The following is a 27,617-nucleotide window of genomic DNA, read 5'->3' as shown; positions in this document are numbered from 1 at the left end:
AGATTGATGGGACAGCAAGCGGAGTGAAAGGCTCTGAGTGTAGGGTCCCGAACCCAGTGCTGGGAGGAGGCTGGCTGGACCTGGAGGAGGGGTGGGGTAGAGGCTGGGTGGGGGAGGAGCAGAGGGGAAACGGGCTGTAGAAGTGAAGTTTGATGGAGCAAAATGGACCAAGCAGAGGCAGGGCTGGTTATGCGAAGGACAGACCCCTCTTCCTGGAAACAAGAGTGAAGAGTGTGTGTGGGGAGGAGGGACAGAGACCTTGCCACAGAGAGAAGGGAGGTCCCAGGGCTCGCACTGGATGACCCCCGTCTATGTAGGGGACAGTGGGGGGGGGCTCAGGGAGGCCCCCAGGAGGTTTGAAACGGCTGTGGGAGGCCGAGCGGGCTCTGCCGAGCTCGCCCGCGGCAAGTCTGGTCTTTCAGGCTGTCCATGTTTATCCCCTCACTGCAGGAGCAGCAGCCTGTGCCCTGAAGCTGGGACCCCGCCCAGTGCCCAGGGTCCCCTGGTGGCTGGTTCCAACCCTCTCAGGCACCGCCCCCCCCCCCCCCCCACTACCTTGATAAGCCTTCTCCCGTTTCTTCTTTTCGGTGTCGATGTACTGCTCAGATGCCGCCTTGATCTTCTGGACCCAGGCCGTCCTGGAGGAGAAGCAGAGTGCCATCGGGCAGACTTCGCACACGGCTCACAGGTCCACCAGGAGCCCCAGAGCTCTGTGCTTGCTAACCTTGGCTTTGAGAAGTTCCCAATCATAGACTTCACAGTAATTCAACTGAAGGACTTGTTTGCTAATTGAGGATCAAGCTGAGAATTTCTAGAAAGTTCTTGACGGCACCAAGCACTTGTCAGGTGCTGGGCGCACAGAGGTGGAAGATGCAATGGCAGCTCAGCACGACAAATGACAGGTTCTATTGCAGAGAGCTGTGCACGCAGCGGAAGAGGAGCTACACCCAGAGGACAGGACGCGTAGCTGGCCAGGCAGGGAGGGAAGAAGGCACCCATGCAGAGGGCAGTGGGGGAGGGCAGACAATCCGGCGGGAGTGCAGGGATGGGACTGAGACCCAGAGGCACGGGACAGCCTCAGAGAGCAGGCGAAGGAGCACAGACTGTCCCTGAGGGATTGCAGTAGGAAGTGAGGTGTTGGCTCTCCCACTTCGGAAGATCCCGAGGAGAGGCTGGAAGCAGGAAAGTGTGTTAGAGGCGTTTGCGGTAACCTGGCACGTCTAAACCAAGGCCTGCCAGTGGGACTGTGGTGGAGGAGGAATTAGTAGGGCGTGAGCACGGGCTGGAGGTGGGTTTATGGCGGAGGGAGAGGTCAGGCTTTCTCCTAGGCCTCAAGGCAGGTCACACGTGGTCAGGACTGACCTCTCATTAATGTTGTCTGTTCGGAGGGTGTAGACCCGGTCAATGTGAGAAATGTGGAAGACAGGCTCATCGCTGGAAGGGTCTGTGGGCAGTTTCACCAAGGCTTCATTCAGGAAAATGGGCTGAAAGAATTAGGGCCAAAACACAGGCTGTGAAATGGGTCAGAACACTCCACCCTCCTACGTCCAGAATTGTCTGTTCTGAAGAGCCTTGTTGAGAAGTAGAGGGATCTAGCTTCCAGACTCCTTTACTTAGGAGAAAAGAAACTGCCTCTGTGTCATGAAAGTAAATATCTAGGGTAGATCAGATGTTACTAAAGTGCGGACAGGAGCACCGAGTGTCTTTGACAGCTCACGTGACAGGGTCTCTCCTCCAGGCACTGACACTTGACCCTTCCCGTCAGCCTTGGTTTTACGGAGAGACCCGATGCTGAATGTGGACGGAGGTGGGATCACACATCGTGTTTGCTGCGAAGGAAGCTGGAATCCATAGCTGGAATCCAGCTGGTTGCTGTCAGAGGGCAGTGAAGGCCCAGCCACACTAGGCTTCTTCCCTGGGAAGTGACAAAGGAAGCGTGAGCCGTCTGGAGGCAGGTGGAGAGAGTCCCATGAGGACAGGAAAGGCTCAGGCTGGGAAGGAGGTCCTTAAAGTAAAGGAAACACCTCGTTGTGCTCTTGATGCTACTGCCAGGAATGTGACACTTACCATTTTATACATTTTGAATTGAGCGTTGGACTTAGAGCTGAAAAGTTTCTCGGAGCCCGAGGAAACAGCAAACTGCTTGACCATGTAGGTGAGAAGCAGGAAGTCATTGAAGAGGAACCCGTGCAGCTCCTTGTTGCTCTTGGTCTTGTACAGCTTTCCGCTGTGCAGGAGCTTGCGGGGTCCCAGGCAGTTGGTGAGGGAGTTGAAAACAAGTTGCTTAAAGAGAAAGAAACTGTCACTTTGTAACTCCCAGCACCCCTGGCGAGGCCAGCGCCCTGGACCTGAGGGAGGTGCGGTAGACCTTCTAGGTGGGAGTGTGGCTGTAATCATTCACTTTTGCACAGAAGATCCTTACATTTATTTCTCTTCAAAGTTCAAACTGGCATAGTGAAAATAATTACTTACAAAACCACAGAATACTGATTCTCCCGGCTGAATTCAAAGAACTCAAAACATCTCTCTTTATGAGAAAGGAAGATGACAACCCAAGAATGGGCAGGAGGGTGAGTCTGCATGGGCTGAGCTGAGGCACACACTGTCTACACTAGGGGAAGGCACGAACCTGGCTCCCCACCCAGAGCCTGCCTGGCGGCACCCAGCTCAGCCCCACAGGCCTCACCTCCGCGAGACCTTCACACTGCACGTGAGTCTGGATCCACTCCAGTCGGTCTGAATTTTCCTTCTCCCGAACTCCTTCATTAACTTGCGAGCAGAGCTCCTCTGCCCGCTCGAGGGCCAGCTTCAGAGAGGAGTGGTCTACGTGATTTTCTGGGGTGTTCTCCAGAATCTGGAAGAGAGGGGGCTGTGTCATGTGGGATGTCTTACGTCTTCCACCTGCCCTGCCATCCGGGTGCTGGGCGCTGGAAATACAATAGTGGGCAAGACAGTCATTTACCCTTGAGAGGCTCAGGGCCCCCGAGTACTCGGGGAGACAGGTGACTCAGTGACAAGAGGGTGGGCCAAGCGCTACATGGACCAAGTGCCCTGTGGGTCTCTGGTGGCCCTCTAGCTGGGTCTGGGGATAGGCTGTATGTGTAAGGGTGCGTCCCTACTTCCCCCAGTAACAAGCCATGTGCCTTTAGGGTGAACCCTCCAGTATAAACTGCCTGCGCCTTTGGTAAGTATGTTAACTTGCTGAATAGCAACATTTCATTATATTTTGGGGGTCACTGATCCTTCTGAGAAATCTGCTGAAAGCAATGAATCCCCTGCCACGGAAAAAACACAATAAAACCATGTTGTCAGCATGTAGGAAAATGCATTCATTTCACTGAGAAGTGACTTCACGCTGATGTTCCAAAGGTAAAGGGATAGAGAATGCAAATTTGCGTGGTCCCTCTGGAAATTAGCGGGCCCATCAGTAGGCGACTCCTGTGCTTCATTTATAGTTCCAAGATATGAAAAAGCTCTGGAAGCCTAAAGCTGTTTTCATTACTCATTTAGTGGCAAAACTTGACCTAAACTGAAGAGATGAACTTTTTATGTCTACTTATAGTGATTATTCATGAATTTCTCTGTAGGACTATTAATGTGTTGCTTATCGGTGCTGCCCAGGCTTGTTGGGGTGTCATGTAATATACAGCATTTGAATTACATTCTGAATTCTGAAACACATCTGGCCCCAAATATTTCAGGTAAGGGACTGTGGATTAATGTATATTAACGGGTCCATTTGGTATCAGAACTGTGACATTAATTCTGTAACATAAGGTCTATATTGAGTTAACATGGCTTACAAACCAGAGATCAAGGCATAATAAAAGCAACAGTCTTATATTATTTCTACTGCTTTTCTTTGTAAGATGATTAAAATTACCTCAATGATTACCTGTGGAATAATCCTTTGAAAGTCTGCCTTCTCCTTAGAAGGCGTATCAGCTCGAGAGGCCAACATTGTTTGTGTCAAAAAGATGAATGGAATTTTAGAGGGACTGTGTAGTCAGCCAGCTGAGGTAGGATACAGCCAGGGGACGATGATGAGCTGTCTAGGACACTGAGTTGGAGACTGCTGGGACGTCTAGGTTACACATTCAGTTGGTAGATGAATTCAGATCTCAGCAGGAAGACTGGACCCCAAGGTCATACTAACTGTGGACTCTTTCCACAGCTGGAGACCTAGAGGGCGTTGCCCTGCCTAGACAAAATACACTCATGACCCCGAGAGGCCAGGGAGCTTCCTGGGAAGGGGGAGGACAGGTAACCCAAATGACCATGGATACCTCTTTTATTTGCCCACTTCAAGGATTTATCCTTTCAGACTGCATGTGTGTCCATGGGCGTGTGCGCGCGCACACACACACGGTGCCTGGTCCACCAGACAGTATAGTCGGACCACGTGGTGGGTGGCTGGTGTATCTGGAGGCTCCCTATCAGCCTCTGTGAACCTCAAAGGGTCCTGCTTCTCCCAGCTGGGCACTTACACTTCTGATGAGGAGGGGGTAGCGGGTGATCCTCTGCATGGGCTTCAGCAGGAAGCTGGAAAGGGGCATTCCTTTACATCGAGGGTCAGATGCCAGCCTCTGCAAAATAATTGAGAGGCTTGTGAGGAAATCATAGCCTGAGGAAAACAAGGAAACATTGGCTATTCTCCTGACTTTGACCACCTTTTAGATTTCTAACTTCTTTTAAAAACTCAGGATCCAAAATGATACGTATCAGGTTAACAGCAAGAATATCCCACTTCATGCGCCAAAGCCAGTGGATGCTTTCAGTTCTTTCTTAGGTGCGTCTGACAGCCTGTGCGATCCCTCCCTCCCATTGCTTCCGGAACCAGACTGTCTTCCCAGCCCACTGACCCTCTCAGTCTTCCTCACTCCTTTCCTCTCCTCTTCCCAAGATCCCACACGACTGAGCCCCACAGTGTGACCAGACCAGCTGTGGAGCTCTACACTTGCCAAATTACTCTCCATCTCACCTGGATGTCCCAAAGGCACCTCAATACCTCAGCATACCCGCAAGTGAAGTCCTCGTCTTCCCTCATAAAAGCATCCTCTTCTACCCCTATTCCTATCAGAGTTGGTAGCACCATTCTTCACCCACTCACCTTCCCCCGCACATACCTAGGAGTTACCACTGATGCCAGTCTGTCTTCTAAGTAGCTCTTGATCTCCCCCATCTCTGCCTGCTCATCACCCTGCTTCATTCATAACAATACATTTACTGAGCACCTGCTATGAGCCAGGCTCACAATGTCCTTTCTGCTCTTCCTTCACTTGGCTAATTCATATTCATCTCTGAAGACTCAGATTAGCCTCCTCCAGTCCAGGCTCTCCCCTTCTTCATGCCTCCCCTCCTTTTCAGTGATCCTTCTCAAGCCCCCGAGGCTTCCTTTATCATCATGCCACATCTGGACTGGGTAACACAGGTAGAGGCATCACATAGGAGGTGTCTCTATAACTCCCACCCAGACTGTTAACTCCAGGATGCCAAGGACCACATTTATTTGCTTCTACTCCTAGGACTAGTACAGGACCTAACAGAGTAGCTAGTACTCTAGTATGATCATTTTAAGGACTGAAAAATAACACATTTACTATAATTTACCTAATCATTTCCCACTATGGGATATTAAAATTACCCCCTCCTTTTGTTTTTGGATATATATATATATATATATGTTTCTAAGATAAGCATCTTCATGGTATTTATTTCTATATTTTGAGTCTTTTTAAAAAGTAACATTTTAGAACACAGCTTGTTAGATCTGCTTTTTAATGTAATCAACACCACGCCTTTCATTATGAGACTAAACACTTTTTATTTATTTTTGCTATTGTTACAATTGTGGTGACACTGTCATCCTATTTACATCCTATTTTTTTAATTCCTATTTTTATCACTATTTGAAAAAATTTTAAATCTTTTACTATGCTTTAGAAGGTAAATGTCCTATATTTAATTCTACTATTATTTTAAAATGTTCACATATACTCATAATTCCACATTTATGTAATTATTCTGATTAATGTTTGTTTCTGTGATCTTGGTTTCTTTCTATGTTTCTTCTAGTTCATTTCTAGGCAACACCTTGCCTCCCACCAACTGAAGGGGTCTGTCCTCAGTGCCTTATACTGAAACATTTTTACATCCCTGAGATCATCATAAGCTAAATAAATAAAATTAGCATTTATTGAATGCTTACTATGTGCTGGTCTCTGTGCTAAAGTACTTTAAAAGTATTATCTGATTATCTCCAGGTGAGAGATGAGGGGACTTAAGGCACCAAATGTTAAGAAACTTGCCCTGGTCACACAGTGGACCATGATGGGGCTGGAATTTCAGCCCGAGCAGTCCAGTTCTGAAGGCTGTCTTGTTCTGAGCATGAAACTGTGTTGCCTCTTGGAATTGATCCTATTTGGTTATGACAGACTCTTCTTTTCATGTAATGCTTAATTTTATTCACTGTTATTTTAATTAAGATTTTAACAACTATATTTATAAAAGGTATTGGGTTATAACTTTTTTTTTCATTTTTGTAATTAAACACAAATACAAAAATGGGCCTTGGCGTTAGAGTCACTTTTGTCTTATATAATGAATTAGGTAGGCTTTCTATTTTTTTCTGGGATCTGTTAACAGTTTATATAAAATAGAATAATCTATTCCTTTATTGTTGTAAAGAATTCACCATTAAATCCATCAAGTGAAACTATCTCCTCTTTTGGGATAGGTTACTCAGTTTTTTCCCTTGTTTAATATTATCTTCAGATTTCCTTTTTTTTTTTTTAACATCTTTATTGGAGTATAGTTAACTTTACAATGTTGTGTTAGTTTCTGCTGTATAACAAAGTGAATCAGCTATATGTATACATATATCCCCATGTCTCCTCCCTCTTGTGTCTCCCTCCCACCCTCCCTATCCCACCCCTCTAGGTGATCACAAAGCACGGAGCTGATCTCCCTGTGCTATGCAGCTGCGTCCCACTAGCTAGCTATTTTACATTTGGTAGTGTATATATGTCCATGCCACTCTCTCACTTTGTCCCAGCTTCCCCTTCCCCTTCCCACATGCTCAAGTCCATTATCTACGTCTGTGTCTTTATTCCTGTCCTGCCCCTAGGTTTGTCAGAACCATTTTTGTTTTTTTAGATTCCATATTATGTGTTAGCATACAGTATTTGTTTTTCTGACTTACTTCACTCTGTATGACAGGCTCTAGGTCCATCCATCTCACCACAAAATAGCTCAATTTCTTTTCTTTTTTTTTTTTTTTTTTTTTGCGGTACACGGGCCTCTTACTGTTGTGGCCTCTCCCGCTGCGGAGCACAGGCTCCAGACGCGCAGGCTCAGCAGCCATGGCTCCTGGGCCTATCCGCTCCGTGGTATGTGGTATCTTCCTGGACCGGGGCACGCACCTGTGTCTCCTGCATCGGCAGGCGGACTCTCAACCACTGCGCCACCAGGGAAGCCCCTTTTTCATTTCTAATTCTGTTGATTTGAGTCTTCTCCCTTTTTTTCTTGATGAGTCTGGTTAATGGTTTATCAATTGTGTTTATCTTCCCAAAGAACCAGCTTTTACTTTTATTGATCTTTGCTACTGCTTCCTTCATTTCTTTTTCATTGATTTCTGATCTGAGCTTTATGATTTCTTTCCTTCTGCTAACTTTGGGGTTTTTTTTGTTGTTCTTCTTAGGTGTAAGGTTAGGTTGTTCATTTGAGATTTTTCTTTTTTCTTGAGGTAGGATTGTATTGCTATAAACTTCCCTCTTAGAACTGCTTTTGCTGCATCCCATAGGTTTTGGGTCATCGAGTTTTCACTGTCATTTGTTTCTAGGTAATTTTTTTTTGAAGTAAAGAAAAGGGTGGAATTTAATCTTTATTTACAGGACACTGCAAGATATGAAATCCCACATAGAAATAAGAAACCCATTGAGAGGAGAAGCTTCATACAGTATGTACAGTTTGGAACTGTTCAAGCATAGTTTCTTTGTAAAAAGTGCTACAGTAACAAACCACACGTAAAAAGAGTTCTTAGTAGAGAAACAGTAAGAGAAACTTCTACCAAACATAGTACACAACAAACAACTTTATGCCTCAGAGGTACAATCTAAAAGCTGAAGGTCCCAGCAGTGCCATCCTGAACTTGGAATGTATACCCTTCAGAGGTAGTTTCTGGCACAATTTTGATCTTCCTCTTCTTCCACAGAGAAATACTTCTCAATCAAATTTAATGAAGCTTTGTACACAGACTCATTTTCATGGTTTTGTAGAGCTTCAATTTTGTCCAAACCTCCACATTCTTCAATCATTATATTAAGTTTCTCAGCAGCCTGAAAGATATTTGAAATGGCATCCAGGATAACCAGAATAATTCTGTTGCCTTTTGCAGTTAGGAGGTTCATCAGTGGTTCTATTATGCCACAATGAACAAGGTATACGATCTGCTCAACTGTTCCGCCACTTGTATAGTTGGTCACAGCCCATACAGCTTCCTTTTGTGTCTTAAAGTCTGCCTTAGAAAGAATGCCAACAAGGAATGGGACTAATCCATGATTTACAACTCGTTATATCTTGTCCTGGCAGCCAGCCGTGATGTTTGATATTGTCCACATAGCTTCCTTCTGAATATTAGTTTTGGAGTTTGTTAGCAGGCTGGGAAAGATGGCAAGTGCTCCTGCATCCATTACAACCTGAGTCTGTTCATCTGTCCCAGTGACAATATTCCCTATGGCTCTTAGCGTGGGAATCACAACTGGCAATTCAGTAGCTCCTAAAAGCTTCACAAGTGGGGGTACAACCCCAGTTTTCACAACCATTTCAATCCATTCATTTGGACCATTGGTAAAGTAGGAAATAGCCCAGCAGGTATCAGCTAAAACTTCTGGATCATCGTGATGCAGGAGATGAACTAAAGTAGGAAGAATCTGCTCAACAGCATCTAAGGGGATGTGCAGGATTTTGTTGTGACAAAGATTTGAAAGTGTCCAGGTAAGATTATGTAAGTAACCACATGCTAAAAATGACGTATCAGGAACCGCTGAAAGTGCCAACAGTGGGTCAACTGCACCGTACTTGATAACCAAGTCTCGGAAAACTGAGCCATCACCTGCAATGTTTCCTAGAGCCCATACAGCTTGTTCACTGAAGTAAGCATGGGGAGATGCCAACAGAGAAATGAATGCTGGGATAGCACCTCCATCTACCACAGCCTTGGTCTGTTCTGATGTCCTGGAAGCAGTGTTAGTGAGGCCCAAGCAGATTCAAACTGAATGGGACTGCAATCAGTTCTGCCCAAGGAGGACACAATTTTGGAATCAAACCAGCCCAGATTATGCTGTCTGTGGGGGGCTGTTTTTCCCTAGAAAGCAGTTTCCTAGCAGCTTGAGTAGCTTGGAGCTGGCTTTCCAAATTGTTGCTATTTATGCCTTTGACAATGTCATCAACAGACCAATTTACAGTGCCCTGTTTGTTGTGGTTTTCCTGCAGTGGAGAAGCAGCATCATCTGGAAAAGAGCTGACGTTTCTCCTTTTCAGCATCGGGTCATACTTCTTAGCTTTCTGGAACTCCACATTAACCTCTATTCAGTGCTGCCTCATTTCTGTACTGTCTTTCCCCTTGTTCTTGAATCTGTTAAGGCGGGCAGCTGGTGAATTAGAATTCTCATTGGTGGACATGGTTATGAGACAAAGGGAGAAAGCTACACGGCTGGCTCAAGCTTCCACAGGAAGTGGTGCGGGGCACACAGGTTGCGGATCAGCTGCCCTCAAAATGTCCACCATGGTCAGCCTGAGGACGGCGTTTCTAGGTAGTTTTTGATTTCTTCAGTGATCTCTTGGTTATTTAGTAGCGTATTGTTTAGCCTCCATGTATTTGTATTTTTTACAGTTTTTTTTTCCTGTAATTGATATCTAGTCTCATAGCGTTGTGGTTGGAAAAGATACTTGACAATTTCAATTTTCTTAAATTTACCAAGGCTTGATTTGTGACCCAAGATATGATCTATCCTGGAGAATGTTCCATGAGCACTTGAGAAGAAAGTGTATTCTGTTGTTTTTGGAGGGAATGTCCTATAAATATCAATTGAGTCCATCTTGTCTAATGTGTCATTTAAAGTTTGTGTTTCCTTATTTATTTTCATTTTGGATGATCTGATCTGTCCATTGGTGAAAGTGGGGTGTTAAATCCCCTACTATTATTGTGTTACTGTCAATTTCCCCTTTTATGGCTTTTAGCATTTGCCTTATGTATTGAGGTGCTCCTATGTTGGGTGCATAAATATGTACAATTGTATCTTCTTCTTGGATTGATCCCTTGATCATTATGTAGTGTCCTTCTTTGTCTCTTGTAATAGTTTTTATTTTAAAGTCTATTTTATCTGATATGAGAACTGCTACTCCAGATTTCTTTTGATTTCCATTTGCATGGAATATCTTTTTCCATCCCAGACTTTCAGTCTGTATGCATCCCTAGGTCTGAAGTGGGTCTCTTGTAGACAGCATATATATGGGTCTTGTTTTTGTATCCATTCAGCCAGTCTACGTCTTTTGGTTGGAGCATTTAATCCATTTACATTTAACATCATTATCGATATGTATGTTCCTATTACCATTTTCTTAATTGTTTTGGGTTTGTTTTTGTAGGTCTTTTCCTTCTCTTGTGTTTCCTGCCTAGAGAAGTTCCTTTAGCATTTGTTGTAAATCTGGTTTGGTGGTGCTGAATTCTCTTAACTTTTGCTTGTCTGTAAAGGTTTTAATTTCTCCGTCGAATCTGAATGAGATCCCTACTGGATAGAGTAATCTTGGTTGTAGGTTTTTCCCTTTCATCACTTTAAATATGTCCTGTTGCTCCCTTCTGGCTTGCAGAGTTTCTGATGAAAGATCAGTTGTTAACCTTATGGGGATTCCCTTGTTTGTTATTTGTTGCTTTTCCCTTGCTGCTTTTAATATTTTTTCTTTGTATTTAAGTTTTGATAGTTTGATTAATATGTGTCTTGGCATGTTTCTCCTTGGATTTATCCTGTATGGGACTCTGCACTTCCCGGACTTGACTATTTCCTTTCCCATGTTAGGGAAGTTTTCAAGGGAAGTTTTCAACTATAATCTCTTCAAATATTTTCTCAGACCCTTTCTTTTTCTCTTCTTCTTCTGGGACCCTGATAATTTGAATGTTGGTGCGTTTAATGTTGTCCCAGAGGTCTCTGAGACTGTCCTCAATTCTTTTCATTCTTTTTTCTTTATTCTGCTCTGCGGTAGTTATTTCCACTATTTTATCTTCCAGGTCCCTTATCCGTTCTATAGCCTCAGTTATTCAGCTACTGATTCCTTCTAGAGAATTTTTAATTTCACTTATTGTATTGTTCATCATTGTTTGTTTGCTCTTTAGTTCTCCTAGGTCCTTGTTAAACGTTTCCTGTATTTTCTCTGTTTCCAAGATTTTGGATCATCTTTACTATCATTACTCTGAATTCTTTTTCAGGTAGACTTCCTATTTCCTCTTCATTTGTTTCGTCTGGTGGACTTTTACTTTGCTCCTTCGTCTGCTGCATATTTCTCTGTCTTCTCATTTTGCTTAACTTACTGTGTTTGGGGTCTCCTTTTCACAGGCTGCAGGTTCGTTGTTCCTGTTGTTTTTGGTGTCTGCCCCCAGTGGGTGAGGTTGGGTCAGTGGCTTGTGTAGGCTTCCTGATGGAGGGGACTGGTGCCTGTGTTCTGGTGGGTGGGGCTGAATCTTGTCTTTCTGGTGGATGGGGCTGCATGTGGCAGTGTGTTTTGCGGTGTCTGTGAACTTAGAATGATTTTAGGCAGCCTCTCTGCTAATGGGTGGGGCTGTGTTCCTGTCTTGCTAGTTGTTTGGCATGAAGCATCCAGCACTGGAGCTTGCTGGCTGTTAAGTGGAGCTGGGTCTTAGTGTTGAGACGAAGATCTCTGGGAGAGCTCTCACCAATTGATATTACATGGGGCTGAGAGGTCTTTGGTGGTACAATGTCCTGAACTCAGCTCTCCCACCTTGGAGGCTCAGGCCTGACACCAGGCCAGAGCACCAAGACCCTGTCAGCCACACGGGATGTAAATTAACTGAGTGTGTACTACATCTTCTACCAAAACTGCCATTTCATGAAGAGGCCTCCTAGAATCACCTAGAGAAAACCACCTATGTTTTCTTAAAGGAGTTTTTTTTTTTTTCTTATAGGAGTTTTATGGTTTCAGGTCTATGTTCAAGTTTTTAATCTGTAAGCAAAAACATCGTACTCTGCAATTCTGCTGCAAAGCTTATAGACTTCCCTGTACTTCTTCCACTACTTGAAGTGGCAGTAGACATTGGGCTGGCTGCAGTATTATTCATCTGTGGCTTAAATGGACAGGTCACTTGCTGGCTTTATTCCAGATAGCTCATCTCTGCTCTAAGAATACTTGTAGACCTGGCTGCACATCCCGCACGGAGAATGTGCGGGTAGAGATGGTGCGGTTTTGGCGGCGGTGGCCCGGGACATGCTTGGAAAGGGGCGGGTGGGGGGCTGAGAGTGTCTAAAGGGAAAGGGTGGCTGGGCACAGACGGTGGGGGCAAGATGGCACAAGCCTGACTCTCTCTAGATGTTCTACTCTTATTGAATCAGTTTTCAAACTTTAATAGAAAACTACAAGTTTTATTAATGTTTTCATATTTATTAGCATATATTTTGAATTGCATACACTTTTAAGAAATAACTTTGTATCTATTCTTGTTTTTACTTGTGTTTTTTTCCCTCTTTTTCTATTAGATTTAGTGGAGTTATATTTTATCAGTTCTTTTCACTGTACTTGTTTGCAGACATATTGATATCATTTGTGCTTTTATCTTTATTACTTCCTCTATTTTCCTCTTAGAATTTTATCCTCTGCCTATATATCTTATATTTTATGCTGATTTTTCCATTCTTTTCTGATAATAAAAATATTAAAATTATGCACTTTCCCATAAAGTACTACTGTGGCTGTATAATATATCCCAATATAAAGTACTTAACAACAACAAAAAAAAAATGCAAAAAAACCAAGAAAACAGATTTTTCTTTCATTTCCCTCACCATTTTAACATGTTTAGTAATATTTCTATTACTGAACAACATCAATAAAAATGACTTATCAAAATGTGATTTTCTATTATGATATAACCGGACATATGAAGCTCATTGATGTATCACTGTAAGGTTGTTGCCGACTCATTATGTTATATACAGTGAATATACACATAGTGTACTTTCTGAGTACAGTTCTAGCATTACTTCTCCTTACCAGCTGCTTGTTTTTAATTTATGACCATGGCATCATGGAACCAATTGTTTTCTGTCTTCTCATTGGTTTCTGGAAGCGTACACTTCTTGTATATATACAGGATCACAGATGCGCTTTTTATTTATTATCCTAATTCCTGGTGTCACCATTTTCTTTCCTACTCTCATTTCCTTTTGTCCCATTTTATTCATACACTTTTTTTTTTTGGCCACACCATGCAGCTTGTGGGATCTCTGTTCCCCGATCAGGGATTGAACCCGGGCCACGGCAGTGAAAGCACCAAATCCTAACCACTGGACCACCAGGGAACTCCCCATCCACTTATTTTAAATTTTATTTTATCTTGTTGCATTTTATACATTTAAGTAAGCTAGTTTATATTCCTTCTGGAATAAGATGGGTATAAAATAAATACAATTTACAAAATTAAGCAAGTGACATTCTGGACTTTTCTGGAGTATAAAGTAGCTGATTTATGTAAGTAGGCTTAAAAAAACACTCTGCTATTAAAGATGGGCAAAATCATGGTCCCAGTGCCAAGAAAAATCAATTCAATATGAAAGGCAACTCAAAGCAGTCAGAAAATTCTTTGCCATATCTGTGTTTCCTTTGGAAGGTGATGGAGGTGGCCTTCTCCACTGCTGAGATTCCCCACCATGCCGCCATACACCCCTGCCTCCTGGCTCAGAACAAGGCTGACCTGCCTACATTCCCAGAATGGAGTTACCTTTAAAAATTCTTTGAAGTCTGCGTGTTCATCTGTCTTCTGCTGTAAAAGAGCTGCTCCATTCAGCTGACAGCTGCAGAACCGGATGTAAGCCTGCATGTGGGACAGCTCAGCTGCCAGGATGTCCCCAATCATCTGCACGGGCATCTTCTCACCCCCAGTCTTCTTCCGTACTCGCAAGGCCCTGCAACCAACACACACTCTCACTTCCCATTTCTAACTGAATGTGCTTTGCAAATGAAGGATGAATACCTTGCGAGACTAACGGTAATGACAACCAGTGAGTTACCTAAAAAGCTCTGGCACCGTGAAGGAAAAGTCAGGAGGAGGAGGCAGCAAGGGCTTAAAGCCCTGCCCGCCCAGCCAACCTGGGTGAGCTGCTAGAAAGAAAGAAAATGAAGTGTGTGCACTTGGGTGTTCCTAGGTCTTTGGAATTGTTTTGGATTCAGCTTAGTATCTTAGCAAAGTTCCTTTTGAAAATTTTTTAACTTGTTTTCAGTTGAACCAAGAAGAAAGAAATTTCCACCCTCTGTAAGGGAAAAAAGGGAGCAGGAGCCCACAGAGGCCACGTGTGGAGGCGGCATCGTTCCCAGAAAGCTGCTGAGCCCCAAGGAGGGCAGAGAGGCAGCAAGCGCTGGGACTGCTCATGCCTGCCCACAGGAGCCTGTCCTCACAGGCGTAAGGGACAGAAAATCACCACAGGCCACGGAATTTCACACTGGACTTAGGAGAGTGCCAGACCAGCCAGTTATGTCTAGGCCATGAGCTGCAGCTTCTCTCCTGACTCTATCTGATGCAGAGTCAAGTATATTTTGGAGCCATATGTTGATATATTGTTTGTTTAATGATTTAATTTTTCCTTTGCTTAATCAAATATTTTCTTTGTTATATTTCTTTACTTCAATAATTATGCATTTCAGAGTTAGAGAGCATTTCATAAAATGATGATAAAATTAAAAGCCTGAGGGAGGGACTTCCCTGGTGGTGACGTGGTTAAGAATCCACCTGCCAATGCAGGGGACATGGGTTTGAGCCCTGGTCCGGGAAGATCCCACATGCCACGGAGCAACTAAGCCCACGCGCCACAACTACTGAGCCTGTGCTCTAGAGCCCGCGAGCCACAACTATTAAGCCCGTGCACCGCAACTACTGAAGCCCGCGCGCCTAGAGCCCAGGCTCTGCAGCAGGAGAAGCCACTGCAATGAGAAGCCCGTGCACCGCAATGAAGAGCAGCCCCTGCTCACCGCAACTAGAGAAAGCCCGTGCGCAGCAACCAAGACCCAACGCAGCCAAAAATAAAATAAATAAATTTATATTTTTTAAAAAAAGCCCGAGGGAATAGAAAACAGTGAAAGTTCTTTGCTAAGCAGCCCTGGCTGCAGAGAGTTAGGTATGAGTCTCAGCCCTGGGGCTGGGGGCGTCTGCTGCAACGACAGGTGATGCCCACGACTCACTTCAGCAGCTTCGTGTTCGACATGATGAGCTCCTTCCAGTTAACAAAGATCAAGGCCGTTTCTCCTTCAGTGAGAAAACCTGGTTCTGCCATTCGTTTCTGAAAAACCTAAATTCAGAACACAAGGGAAAGAAGTCAGCTGAAGTGCAGTACACAGGCTGTGTGGTCTAAATAACACACTATCTTCGGGCTTCCCTGGTGGCGCAGTGGTTGAGAGTCCGCCTGCCGATGCAGGGGACACGGGTTCATGCCCCGGTTCGGGAGGATCCCACATGCCGCGGAGCGGCTGGGCCCGTGAGCCATGGCTGCTGAGCCTGTGCGTCCGGAGCCTGTGCTCCGCAACGGGAGAGGCCACAGCAGTGAGAGGCCCGCGTACCGCAAAAAACAAAACAAAACATTATCTTCATACACTAAACTAGGAAGATCATGGCACTTTTAAATAAACATATTGGGACTGTTAAATTTTAAATTGCAAAATTTCCCTACTTTTTGCTATTTCGTCTCCTATCAGGGCTGATTTTAAGGACTGAATCCAGCAGTCTCATCAAGAAGAGGAGATTCTCATACCTACCTCCTCAGGGTGTTACACAGGTTAAATAAACCATGGGCATAAAGCACCCACACACTGGAAGAGCCTGCAGAACTGAGGGAGCATGACCGTTGTCAGGCTGAGCACCTCAGGGGTCTGGAAGCAGTTTGTGAGAAGTGCACCAGAAGAAAGAGTGATGCCTTATCCTATCCTCAAGACTGGCCACCAAGCACATGTGGATTTCAGGGGTTAAATGATAACACTTTGGTAATCCGTAGCACTTAAGGTTTCACAAAGTTCTGATATTCACATACATGCATATGCTTGTGTGTGCGTACATGCACACGTGTGTGTGTGGGTTTCTCAACTTCATAGATGATGTAGGTCATGCTGAGTCAGGTATTATTATTCCCAATTGACCCACGAAGAAATAAAAGCTGAGAGAGTAATTTGCTCAAGGTCACAAAGCTAGAACGTGGAGGAGCCAGAACTAAAACAACTTTTTGATTCTAAGTTCAAGTTTCCACTAAACAACTAGGGAATGACTTTAAAAGCCTTAAGGAAATGGTGAAGTCATCTGAGACAACTCTTCTCACGTGAAATCTCTCCAAAATACACATGACATTACCCTCCATTGAAACTGTTCTAAATTAATGTTTACTTACTGCACTGAATTGAACCTGGATTCAGAGAACTCAGATAAAAGTGCTATGAACTAACGTCTCTAAACCTCTACGGTTCCAGAATCAGACTGAAGATGTCTGGACACCCCTGTGAGAGAGAGCCCTGGAGACAAGGTCGACCTGCTCTGAGGCTGCTCCTGGAGGACAGCGAAAGCGTCTATGTCGGTTCTTTCACTCGCTGATTAATTTAGGTTACTGTTTATTCGTTCTATCTGCCTGCTTTGTGCCAGCCTCAGTGAGGTAAGCAGAGCATGAGATGGCTGGGTCCTCTGGGGCCCTCCACGGCAACGGTAATGAGAAGCCCTTGCCTGTGGGCAGTGCTTTTTCCCCTAACCCCCTGACCCCAACATGATGCCTCACCCCTCAGAGTGTCTTGTGAGGTGCGCTGAGTGAGAATAACCAAGCCCATGTGGTTAAGAGGCTGGCCTGAGATGGGGAAAGCACCTGGCCCCCGTTCACCTTCTGTGCTAGTCAGAGCGGTTCTCCACACCCATTTACAACCACTTAGGACTGGAATCTGACCGGCAGCAGGGCTGACACTTGTAGGGGTTAATCAAAAAGATGGACTTTTCTTACAGGCCATCCATCCTGGTGAGAGAAGTGCAGACAGACATAAACACACCTAGCCACACATAAATCCAGTCCTGTTGGGAAGGCCTGTAAAGGGCCAGGCTACGTTTGGGGTGTAGGACGAAGGACACACAGTCTCTGCCCTCAGGAGCTCACAGCCTGGGGGAAGATAGACGTTATCAACCGAGAAGTGCAGGACAGTGAACGTCTGAGAGGAGCAAGTGTGCCATGTCTGAGATCCCAGCCTGAATTCAGGGGAGAGAATGAATCGGGGAAAGGCCTTGCTCGGGCAGATGCAGGACTCAGCTTCTGCACCCTGTGTTCTCAAGGTCAGGACCACGTAAACAGTGCACCTGTTGGGCCTGAGTGGGGACACCTGTTCTCTTTAAGTTTTTTTTTTAAACTGGTCTCATCTGAGGGCCTTGACAAATATTTGTGGGAACTGAAAGCCATGGAAACAAAAGCATAATAAAAGTATAAAATCTTACTTTGCTCAAACGCGAACCATTTAAAAGTGCCACTCTAACGGCCGTTGTCTGCTTCAGGGTCGCTGGCACCATTAATAGTCACAACACGGTAAATATATGAGATTTGGGAGCTATTTTACAGTACACTGTTTGGTTTTCCAAACTGACATAAAGGTTAGGTGAACACCCCCACTGCCTCACAATTCCTCTGGAAATCATTAAACTTTATGAAAGCGTCAGGTGCCAGCAGAGCGGTGCAGACATCGTCAGAGAAAAGTCTGAGGCAGATACGTTTGCTGGAGAGACTTCCCACCTACTCCGTGCCCTGGTCTTTCCTGACGGGGCCTCTGCCACATCCAACTGAGGCACTGAGTGCCTTTTCTCTCTCTCTTCATTCTGAATTACCTAATCTGGAGAAAGAGCCGACTTGAGATCTTCAGGGCCTCTCCAAGGGTCAGAGGAAGCATTCTGAGGGTGTGAGCACTCCCGTCACTGCCTGAGAATTCACTCGTCAAAGGTGATACCTCGCTACGAGGCCCCACCCCCTGAGCAACCGGCGGCGCCCGCGGCGCCCTCACCTCCACGACGAGCTGAAGGTCATCCACGTACCGCTCCTCAGTCTCCATCAGCTCATGGATGTAGCCCTGCCTTTTCCTCTCCACTGGCTGCATGGTGTCCAGGGTTTGGAGATCTGCACACCCTGTGGAAAAGCAGGCTAGAGTTTCAAAATATTATTTTATCTTCTTCGGAGAAAACAGACATGAACCGTCAGATACACGGGGTTTGCAAGTGTTGCCGGGAAAGAACCACGTGGCCTGCCAAAGGGCCCTGGGACTTGGGTGAACAGCGCACACCTGCGGAAGCGGGATTAACCACCGGCCACTCCAGAGCGCCAGAGCCGCAAATTAGCAACACCTGTAACTGGTTGCAACGCCTGCAATGCTCGGTATGGTCCCAATTTCTTTTCCAAATAAGTAATGACAGAATGAAGGATTTTCAGAAATGGCCTCAAAGAAACCAGAACTGTGCGGAGGGAGCTCTGTGAAGAATCTATTCTATTCTCACCATCCTGAGACATTTTCAAAGCACTGTAACGATTAAGTGACTCAAATGCTGGAGACCAGTGTTTTCCAAACTGCAGGTCATGAGCTATATTGGTGGGCCATTCTATCGATTTTTTAAAACAAAAACAAAACAAAATAAATAACTACCACGTGCACAGGATCTGTCAGTATTGTACTGTGAACATTTTTAGTTAGGTATGTATTTGAGGATGTAAAATGTATTCCTTACTGTGAGCCACTGTTTAAAAAATGTTTGAGAAACACTTCTCTAGATTTCTCAAAGTTAAGTGCTCAGTTAGGAAACCTGAAGTCTCCAGGGCCCAGCAGTTCCCAGCAAGAGCACTGTCTTAACCCACTGGAACAAAGAACTGGTGGTTTGGGGTACACTGCAGCCACGGGGGCTTTGAGGGCAGCCCCCAGCCATCTCGCATGGCATCAGAGTGAGAAGTACCATAGTCACTTCGGATCAATGTACAGGCACATGGGAGCTGAGCTCACTGTCACACTGGGAAGTGACGTTAACCCAGAGTCATTCAATAAGAAGCTGAGGGCCTGCTGAAGGCCCAGTGGGAGGGGAAACGCCTCAGAAAGCCCTTCCTCAGGCAAAAGGAAAAAGCAGGTAGGTGCCCAGCAAGGGACAACAGGAGGCGGTAGCAGTGCACGTCCAAAGCGGGAGAGATGGGGAGGCAACACGAAGGTCTGGGGAGCAGAGGACACAGGAGCAGGGCCGGCCCTGCGGGGCCTCCGCAGCCCGCAGTGTTCGGACCGAGGCAGACACCCTGCACGGGGACAAAGGCGCAGAGCCACAGAGGCGGAAAACGCCAGGATCAGACTGGCCTTTTAAGTGGGGGCTTCTCTTCGTGACTGTTTTTGATTTTTTATGTATTTTGTATAGATTTGGGCTTTCAGAGAGTCCTCACGAAGACAGACAACTGTTCTATTTTCTGCACATGCTGCCGACAGCTTTAAAAAAAATTACTCCCACAGTCAAACAAAAATTGAATAAGGCAAAAGTCACGTTTGGTGCTACCAAGATGAAATCGCAGTGCCACTCATGTTCAGACTTATCCAGCTTTTCTGGGGACTGTGTTCCGTCCTGTTCTGCCAAGGAGACCTGCAGGAATGAGCGAGAGCTAGGGATGAGCAAGGCTAACACAGGCCCCTGCCTGACCCGGCTGTGTGCAGCCAGGCGGCTGGATGCCGAGGCAGACGCCTGATGCGGAATGTTGCTGACCACGTGGCCATCCAGCTGACGCTGGTGGGGCAATCGCAGCAGTCTCTAAGGTTGCCCTAGCTCTTTGCTAGTGGTTTACAAATCTCGGTCCTTCACATTCGGCCACATCCACATAGTATCTCTACTATTATTTATGTAATATTTTTTTTCATGTTTGAGCTAAATGTCTATGAAATCATGGGTTTGATGTGATGGTTATGTTTCTTCTAATAGTAACTACCATAAACATATAACTATTAAAATAATTCGAGTCCTCCTGGGCACTATTTTGTGGGCCATTGTGTTGTGCACCACCGGGATATCACACTTTGGGAATCGATGATTGATGTTAAAACCCACAAGTATTGGCCTATCTATTCAGTATCTTGGGATAATAGGAAAAGTCTCAGGTAGTTTATCGTTTCTAAGGCTGGGACGTACACGACATTAGCTTCATCAGGATGAATGTGGGACAATCCTTGTACTCCAACCCTAGCTGACACCTCTGCATTTCATTACAATGGTTCTTAAATTTTTATTCTCCAAGTTTCCAACCTGACCCCTATCCCCACTTTCAGATGCTCTCACCTCTGACATCAGGGGAAAAAAAATAAAGGCATGATGCCCCTTCTACTTCCAGCCCCATCTTCCTGCTCACTCATCCCTGTACTTCCTTCCCGTGTCAGGGGGTGAGGGGATCTTACTTCTTCTAAAGCCAGCATCCCTAACCCGCCCCCTCCTGCAGGACACTTCCCTGCCCTTCACACTTCCATCTTCAGTCTTCACTGGTCCCTCTAGTCCATGAACATGGTTATGTGTCCCTCCTACCACAATATGTAAAACAAACAAGCACCCTTCCTGCAACCCTGCTCCCTCCACAAACACCTGTCTCTAGTCTCACTGCCAAATGTCTGACAGTAGAGGGGTCTGACACTCATTCCCCCCGCCCACAGCTCTCTCTGTCACTTCTCCAACTTAAGATACTCTGGTTTCTCTCCCACCACTCCACTGACACTGCTCTTGTGAAGGTAATGATGACCTTGAGCATCGCCAAATGCAGAGACCCCCTTGGGAGCTGGCGTCCTCCTGCACCTGCCCAGAGCCCTGACACCTGTGATGAGCTGCTGCTTCCAACACTCGAGTCTCTCCCTCAGCCTCTGTCACTCTCTTCTTCCTGGTGTTTCCTTCTGCATTTCTGCCTCTGCCTGCCTCCAGGCCCTCTGGTCCCCCCAATCCAGCAAATACTATAATGTGTTCCTTGCATTCCTGACCTGCAAGGTCGAACGAATCTGGCTTTGCATTTCTCTGCCAGGGTCACAAGGCACATCCGCATACTATGCTCTGAGCAACCCTGCTCTAAAGAAACATTTAATTTGAGTGAACCCAGAGTTCCCAACACTTATTTGACCATCGAACCCTCTGTTTTGAGAGGAGAGTGAATCTTTTGCGAACTGAGGAATTAGGGTTTGTGGATAGAATACACCCCTCTGCCATCCTCCACACCTGCACTGTCCAATACAGCAGCCATTAGCGACATGTGACTACTGAGCACCTGAACCACGGCCAGTCCAGAGAAGAGCTGCAAGTGTAAAATATACACCGGATTTCAAAGACCCAGTAGAAACATCCTAGAATGTAAAATAATGCATCAGTACAAAAATTATTATACCGATTACACCTTGAAATGGTAATATTTTAGATAAGGCTGGGTTAAGTAAAAATAATTATTAAAATTAATTCCATCTGCTTCTTTTTACTTTTTAAAATGTAGCTGCTGGAAAATTTTAAATTACATATGGGCTTGTATTTGTGACTTACATTATATTTATATTGAACAGCTCAAGCCAGCCTCTACATTTTTTATCATGTTCTTTTCCTGACAGAATGTTCAATGACTTCTGTTTTTTGCAGAATGAAGTCCTAGCTCGGGGGGAGCACAGGGCTCCAGAGTCTCCGTAATGCAGCAGCAGACTGCCTCTGACCATGCGGTCCACCTTCTACCCACCCTGGCCTGGGCTCGGTCCTCATGATGTGCTGTACTAACTGTCCACGGCCTGGCTGTTTCCACTCCTGTTGTTGCCTCTGTCCATGGCCCTTCTCTGCACAGAAGCCATCTCACTACCCCTTCAGGGTGCAGCTCACATGGTCCTACTCTGGGGAAACCTTTTCCATCCCCGTCCCCAGACTGCCTCTCCTTCGTGTTTTCATGGTACTGGCTTGCATCTATATTTTAAATACTTCCCACAATGTAATGTGTATTTTAGTTCTTCTGTATATAGTTACTATGTCCTTCTCTCCCAGTGGGGGTTAGGGACTGTGTCTAACACAGTCCATAATATCACACTTGGTAATGTTTTGACCACCGAGGTCAGGAAATATTTGTTGAGTAGACTATTGTGTTGTCCCCAGACCCATTTCTCACCTTTCCCCTGCTCTGCTCCATACTGCAAGGAGGCCAACCTCTAAGGCTACTTTTGTAAGCTCTTTTCTTAGTTGACTTCTGCCTGGGCTTGGCTAATGAGAGGAGACTGAAGACTACAGGGTGGACTAGGGAAAGAGTCCTCCTGCCAGAATGGTGAGATGCCAAGAAAGCATTTAGTCCCTGCTGGGTAAAGAACAGAAATGCTGGGGCTGCATCTCACATAAATTTGGAGTTCAAGAATTCCGCAACTGATGAATTAACACAAAAATTGGTCCCTGGCTGGTGATAACTTCAGGGTGCTTGGCCAAAGAAAATGTACAACTGGTCTGGAGGGTCACTCTCACAACCTTGGTTCCACAGGATTTACAGACAAAAACTAAGTCTCGCTAAAGATGAGTTCAAAGTAAAAATTACAAAAAACAAGGAACAATCCACCATTCATAAAAAACTGAGGATTAGAGCAAAAGGAGATGTAAAATATATATGTTTAAAATAGCTTGAGACATATATGAAGGATTTGAAACCCTAAATAGAGTCTAAAAAACCCAACAGGAAGATTTGAAACAGAAACAAATAAAAAGGTAAATATTATCAAGGAAATAATAAATTAATAGATGAGGCAGCAGATCAAACACACTGGAGGAAACAATTAGTAAATCTGAAAACAGAGCTGAAGAAATTACTTAGAATGCAGCTCAGAAAGACAAAAAGATAGAAAACATAAAATGAAAGCTAAAAGATACAGAGGATGGAATGACAAGGCCCAACATACATCTAATGGGAGTCTAGGAGGGGAGAACAGAAAGAAAGGGAAGGGGTAATAACTGAGATTATAATGGCTGAGAATTTTCTAGAGTTGATGAAAGATATAACTCCACAGATTCAGGAGGAAAAATGATTCCTGATTAGGGAAAAAAATAAAAATAAACCCATACCTAGACTGTAAAACACCAAGGAAGAAAAAATTTGTTGAAATAGTAAGAAAGAAAGAGCAGAATAACTATACAGGAACAGCAATCCAGACTGGCTGCACACAACTCAACCCAACAATAGGGAGTGTTGAGAAAAAATAACTGTCAAACTAGAATTCTAATTACACTATTGTTCATGGAAGAGGGAGAAATAAAGGCATTTTCAGGCAAAGTTTGACAGCATTTACCACTAGCAGATTTGACTAAAGGAACCATTAAAAAAAAATGTACTTTGAAAAGGAAAAACAGAGATGTAAGGAGTGGTAGAAAAATGTAAGAAAAAGGAATGGTGAGCAAAAATACCAGTAATTATGTGAAAAAAAATTACTGACAGTAAAAATAACAATAATAATAATAAATAAGTTGGTGGGATAAATTCAATGTTAATTTTTTAAAAAGAAGCAAAGAAAATGCATGGTAAATATAAAATGTCAAATAAGATCGATATAAATAAAAGTATAAAATAGTTCTAATAAATATAAGTGGCTAAATCTGTCAGTTAAAAGAGAGACTCTAGATTGGACAAAAGAATTCAGCTAGATGCTATTTACAAGACACCAGAAACGTAAAGTTACAGAAATGTTAGAAGTAAAGGGCTGCGGACTTCCCTGGTGATTCAGTGCTTAAGAGTCCATCTTCCAATGCAGGGGATGCGGGTTCAATCCCTGGTCAGGGAACTGAGATCCCACATGTCATAGGGGAACTAAGCCTGTGCGCTCTAGAGCCTGAGTGCCACAACTAGAGAGCCCACGTGCTGCAACTCCTGAGCCTGTGCACTCTGGAGCCTGCATTCCACAACTAGAAAGCCCGTGAAGCGCAAGTACTGAGCCCGCGTGCTCTGGGGCCCCCACACCACGACTAGGAAGAAGCCCATGCACCGCAGTGAAGAGCCCACATGCTGCAACAAAAAAAAAAGATCCCGCGTGCTGCAACAAAGATCCCATGTGCCTCAACTAAGACCCAACGCAGCCAAATAAATAAATAAATAAAGACCTAAAAGAAAAAAAGTAAAGGGCTGCAAAAAACTATACGACTGCAAAATATAAAAGAGCAGTGGGGGAGGATTCATTAGCAACAGACAAACTAGGCTTCCAAGGATCTGTATAAGATGACATCACAAAACCTCATGGAAATATAATAACTCTTATTTGCAACTAATGGGAGAGCCTCAAAGTGTGAAATGAAAAACTGATAGAATTACCTCCCTGATAAATTGAGAGATTGGGATTGACATACACATGCTACTATATATAAAATAGATAACAATAAGAACCTGCTGTATAGCACAGGGAACTCTACTCAATACTCTGTAATGGCCTATATGAGAAAAGAATTTTAAGAAAAAGTGGATATATGTATATGTATAACTGATTCACTTTACTGTACACCTGAAGCTAACACAACAGGTGGATTGACACTTTCCTTCTTCTTACACCTCACATTCAACCACCTGTGGCTCTATCTTCAAAATAGATAATAGTGGTCCATAATCTGACCACTTCTTACCTCACCCACCACTGTCATTCTGATCCAAGCCACTGCCATCTTTTGCCTGGATTGCTGAACGAACCTCCTAACAGGTCTCTTTGCTCTGACCCCTACCCCCCAACCTCCAGATTAATCTAGCAAGCCAGAGCTATCCTATTAAAACACAGCAGATCATGTCACTCCTTTGATCAAAACCCTTCAATGGGTCCTTCTCACTCTGAGCAAAAGCCAAATTTCTTACAATCAGCCCACAAGAACCTAAACGGCCTCCCCCATCTCCACAGATACCTCTCTGTCCTCATTTCCTCGTCCTCTTGCTCCTCCCTCGTTCCAGCCACACCGGCCTCTGTGCTGTTCCTCAAGCATTACGGGCATGCTCTTTGCATGTGCTGTTCCCTCTGCCTAGAATGATCTTCCAGGTAACCACATGGCTTCCTCCAGATAGTCATCACATCTTTCAAGTCCTGGCTCACATGTCACCATTTCAGAGAACCTTTATCTGAGTAACCTGTTTAAAATTGAAATCCCTCTGGATCCGCCTCTCCCCACCCAGTACTCCCTTTCCCTAACCTGCTTTATTTTTCTAAGATACTACACACTTATTTGTTTTGTTTGTTTTCTGTCTTACCCTACTCAAATGTCAGCTCCAAGAGGGCAGGAATTTTTGTCCATTTTATAATCTTTTATGTCCCCTGTGCCTGACACATAATAGGTTTTCAACAAGTATTTACCGAATGTGATATAAAGATACACTCTGAGATAGTACATTGATATTAACTATAAGCAGTCAGAGAGAATGATGAAAACTTCCTGGGAAGTTCTTTCTGGCAGACAGGAAGAATGGGAAAGTAGGAAAAATGAGAGATCATGGCTACTACCAGGTCAAAGTTCCCAGAGGAATAATTAGCAGTAGGCTGGGCCACAAGACCCCCGACATTTGTGTTTAGGATGTGGAGACTGAGAGACAAAACATACATAATGAATAATGGTTATGAAAACTGTGTCCCACTACAGCTGGGAACCACCGTTCTAAATTACAGTGCAAGCAAGCAAACAAGAGAGCTTAGAAAGAGGAGAAAGATCTGCGAAGATTCCAAAAAGTGAAGGACAAAAGGCAATTTGTGATGACTGCTACAAAGAGGGCTTGTTCAGATTATGTCATAAAGTCCCAGAATAGTCCTTGCCCATTCTGAGGAGACCAACGCCTCTGAACAATGCTATTCTCTGTGTGCCCAAAATTAAGAGCCAGAGTATCACATAATGGTTTTCAGTCTCACTGTGTTTAAGCTCAGTGAAAAGATGAGATTTTAACAGTAAATCCAGACAACTCAACTGCATGCATTTTCTGAAGGCTGCCTTTAATACTCAAGTCTTATCAGGGCGCTGGCAATTACTGGGTATCTTGTTTCGTAAGAGAATAGCCTTTTATCCGCTTGGCAAATATTTACTGAGTGCAAACTGTGTACCAGGTGGCACCATGAAGCCATACATATTTGTGGTTTTGTTTTTGGAAATTTAAATAATTCTTGAACAAGTTTTTGTGTCTTTTTTGATGCCTGTTAAGTTCTATGTCATCAGGTGTTAGGTTGCTTGTTTAAGAACAAAAAGGGCTATTTGTGTTATAAAATTGGCCTGTTTGTGTGATTCTAACGCCGCAGACCATCAGAAAGCAAAATATTTGACTATCAGAAAAGACACATTCTAGAACTTACAAAAGCAGCTCTGTTGATAAATGCAAGTGGATTTGCATTTATCAAAAAAAACACAATTTTTTATTTTTATTTTTGAATCTACGGTAGAATGTTATAAGCCTAAAGACAGCAAAGACCCCCCCCCCAACAGAAGACAAAAGTGCAGATTTTGGCCTCAGAAAGCAATTAGTTCAAGCTGATTTTTGCATCACCTTCTAGTCTGCCAGACTTGACCCTGATTCACTGACTCAACTATTAATGTGCTATTCAGAATATAGAATATTACGAAGAGATGTCATGAAACAGTAGTTTCTTCATGTTTACCCCGCACAGAACTTCGTTTTAACAATACTAATAAACAACATGTGTGTCACAATTTACAACCTCTGATCAATTCTCTAACAAATATAACTTTGACTCCTACTGTATAAATACATGGAGAATCTGAGGCTTTGGTGGTTAAGTAACTTACTGTAGAATTCGGAGCTACTAAATACCTAAATCTAGGTCTCTTGATTCAAGTCTTACACTTTGAAATGCCAGGCCACTTTAAATGACGCTTACACTGCAATCCTATTTGAGGTGAAACTCTGACAACAGCGTGTACAAACCTAACCTGGTCTTATGCTTGTTGAACTGAATTCTAGAGGAAAAAAAGTTTTAGTATAAATACTTGGAATGCCAAAGAGCCCAAAGCACTGAAAACCAACAGGGCCCTTATTCGCCTTTAACTCTTTTTTGTGTCTATGTAACATAATTGGTCCCTTTACATACCCTTCTACTTGGTCGCATATGCAATTAACAACTTGTATCTAACAGCTAATTTCAAATAGACTGTACCCTTCAGTGCTCTGTATCAGTACGCCCATTACCACAGTACTGACCTGGGGCAACAAGGGTTTCATATGCACATATGTTTTTTTCTTGGTATTACTAAGCAGACTGCTACACCTCTACTTTACCCAATGGTATGATTATACAACCCATATTTTCCAACTTGTTTATGACTACATAATACTATGCCCAAACTGCTGAGTCTAGGACACACTAATTCTATAGCA

The 27,617-nt window shown here is 44.2% G+C and overlaps 1 protein-coding gene and 1 pseudogene across 10 annotated transcripts in view; both read right to left on the bottom strand.

Annotated features, from left to right (window-relative positions):
* ITSN2 (intersectin 2) overlaps positions 1 to 27,617 on the bottom strand; it is a 162,287-nt gene that overhangs the window by 5,848 nt on the left and 128,822 nt on the right. For all 10 annotated transcript variants that reach the window (XM_060027011.1, XM_060027010.1, XM_060027009.1 and 7 more), the window contains 8 exons: positions 18,286 to 18,407; positions 15,460 to 15,566; positions 14,006 to 14,189; positions 4,488 to 4,586; positions 2,687 to 2,854; positions 2,068 to 2,283; positions 1,363 to 1,484; positions 556 to 638 (listed from right to left, as the gene is read on the bottom strand). In XM_060027011.1, the coding sequence (XP_059882994.1) occupies positions 556 to 638; positions 1,363 to 1,484; positions 2,068 to 2,283; positions 2,687 to 2,854; positions 4,488 to 4,586; positions 14,006 to 14,189; positions 15,460 to 15,566; positions 18,286 to 18,407 (1,101 nt within the window). The remainder of the gene's footprint in view (positions 1 to 555; positions 639 to 1,362; positions 1,485 to 2,067; positions 2,284 to 2,686; positions 2,855 to 4,487; positions 4,587 to 14,005; positions 14,190 to 15,459; positions 15,567 to 18,285; positions 18,408 to 27,617) is intronic.
* Positions 7,880 to 9,836, bottom strand: LOC132435500 (importin subunit alpha-1 pseudogene; annotated as a pseudogene).

This window comes from Delphinus delphis, chromosome 12, assembly GCF_949987515.2.
Source record: "Delphinus delphis chromosome 12, mDelDel1.2, whole genome shotgun sequence".
In the NCBI taxonomy this organism is placed as follows: domain Eukaryota; kingdom Metazoa; phylum Chordata; class Mammalia; order Artiodactyla; family Delphinidae; genus Delphinus; species Delphinus delphis.
This window is presented reverse-complemented; position numbering and strand designations above follow the sequence as displayed.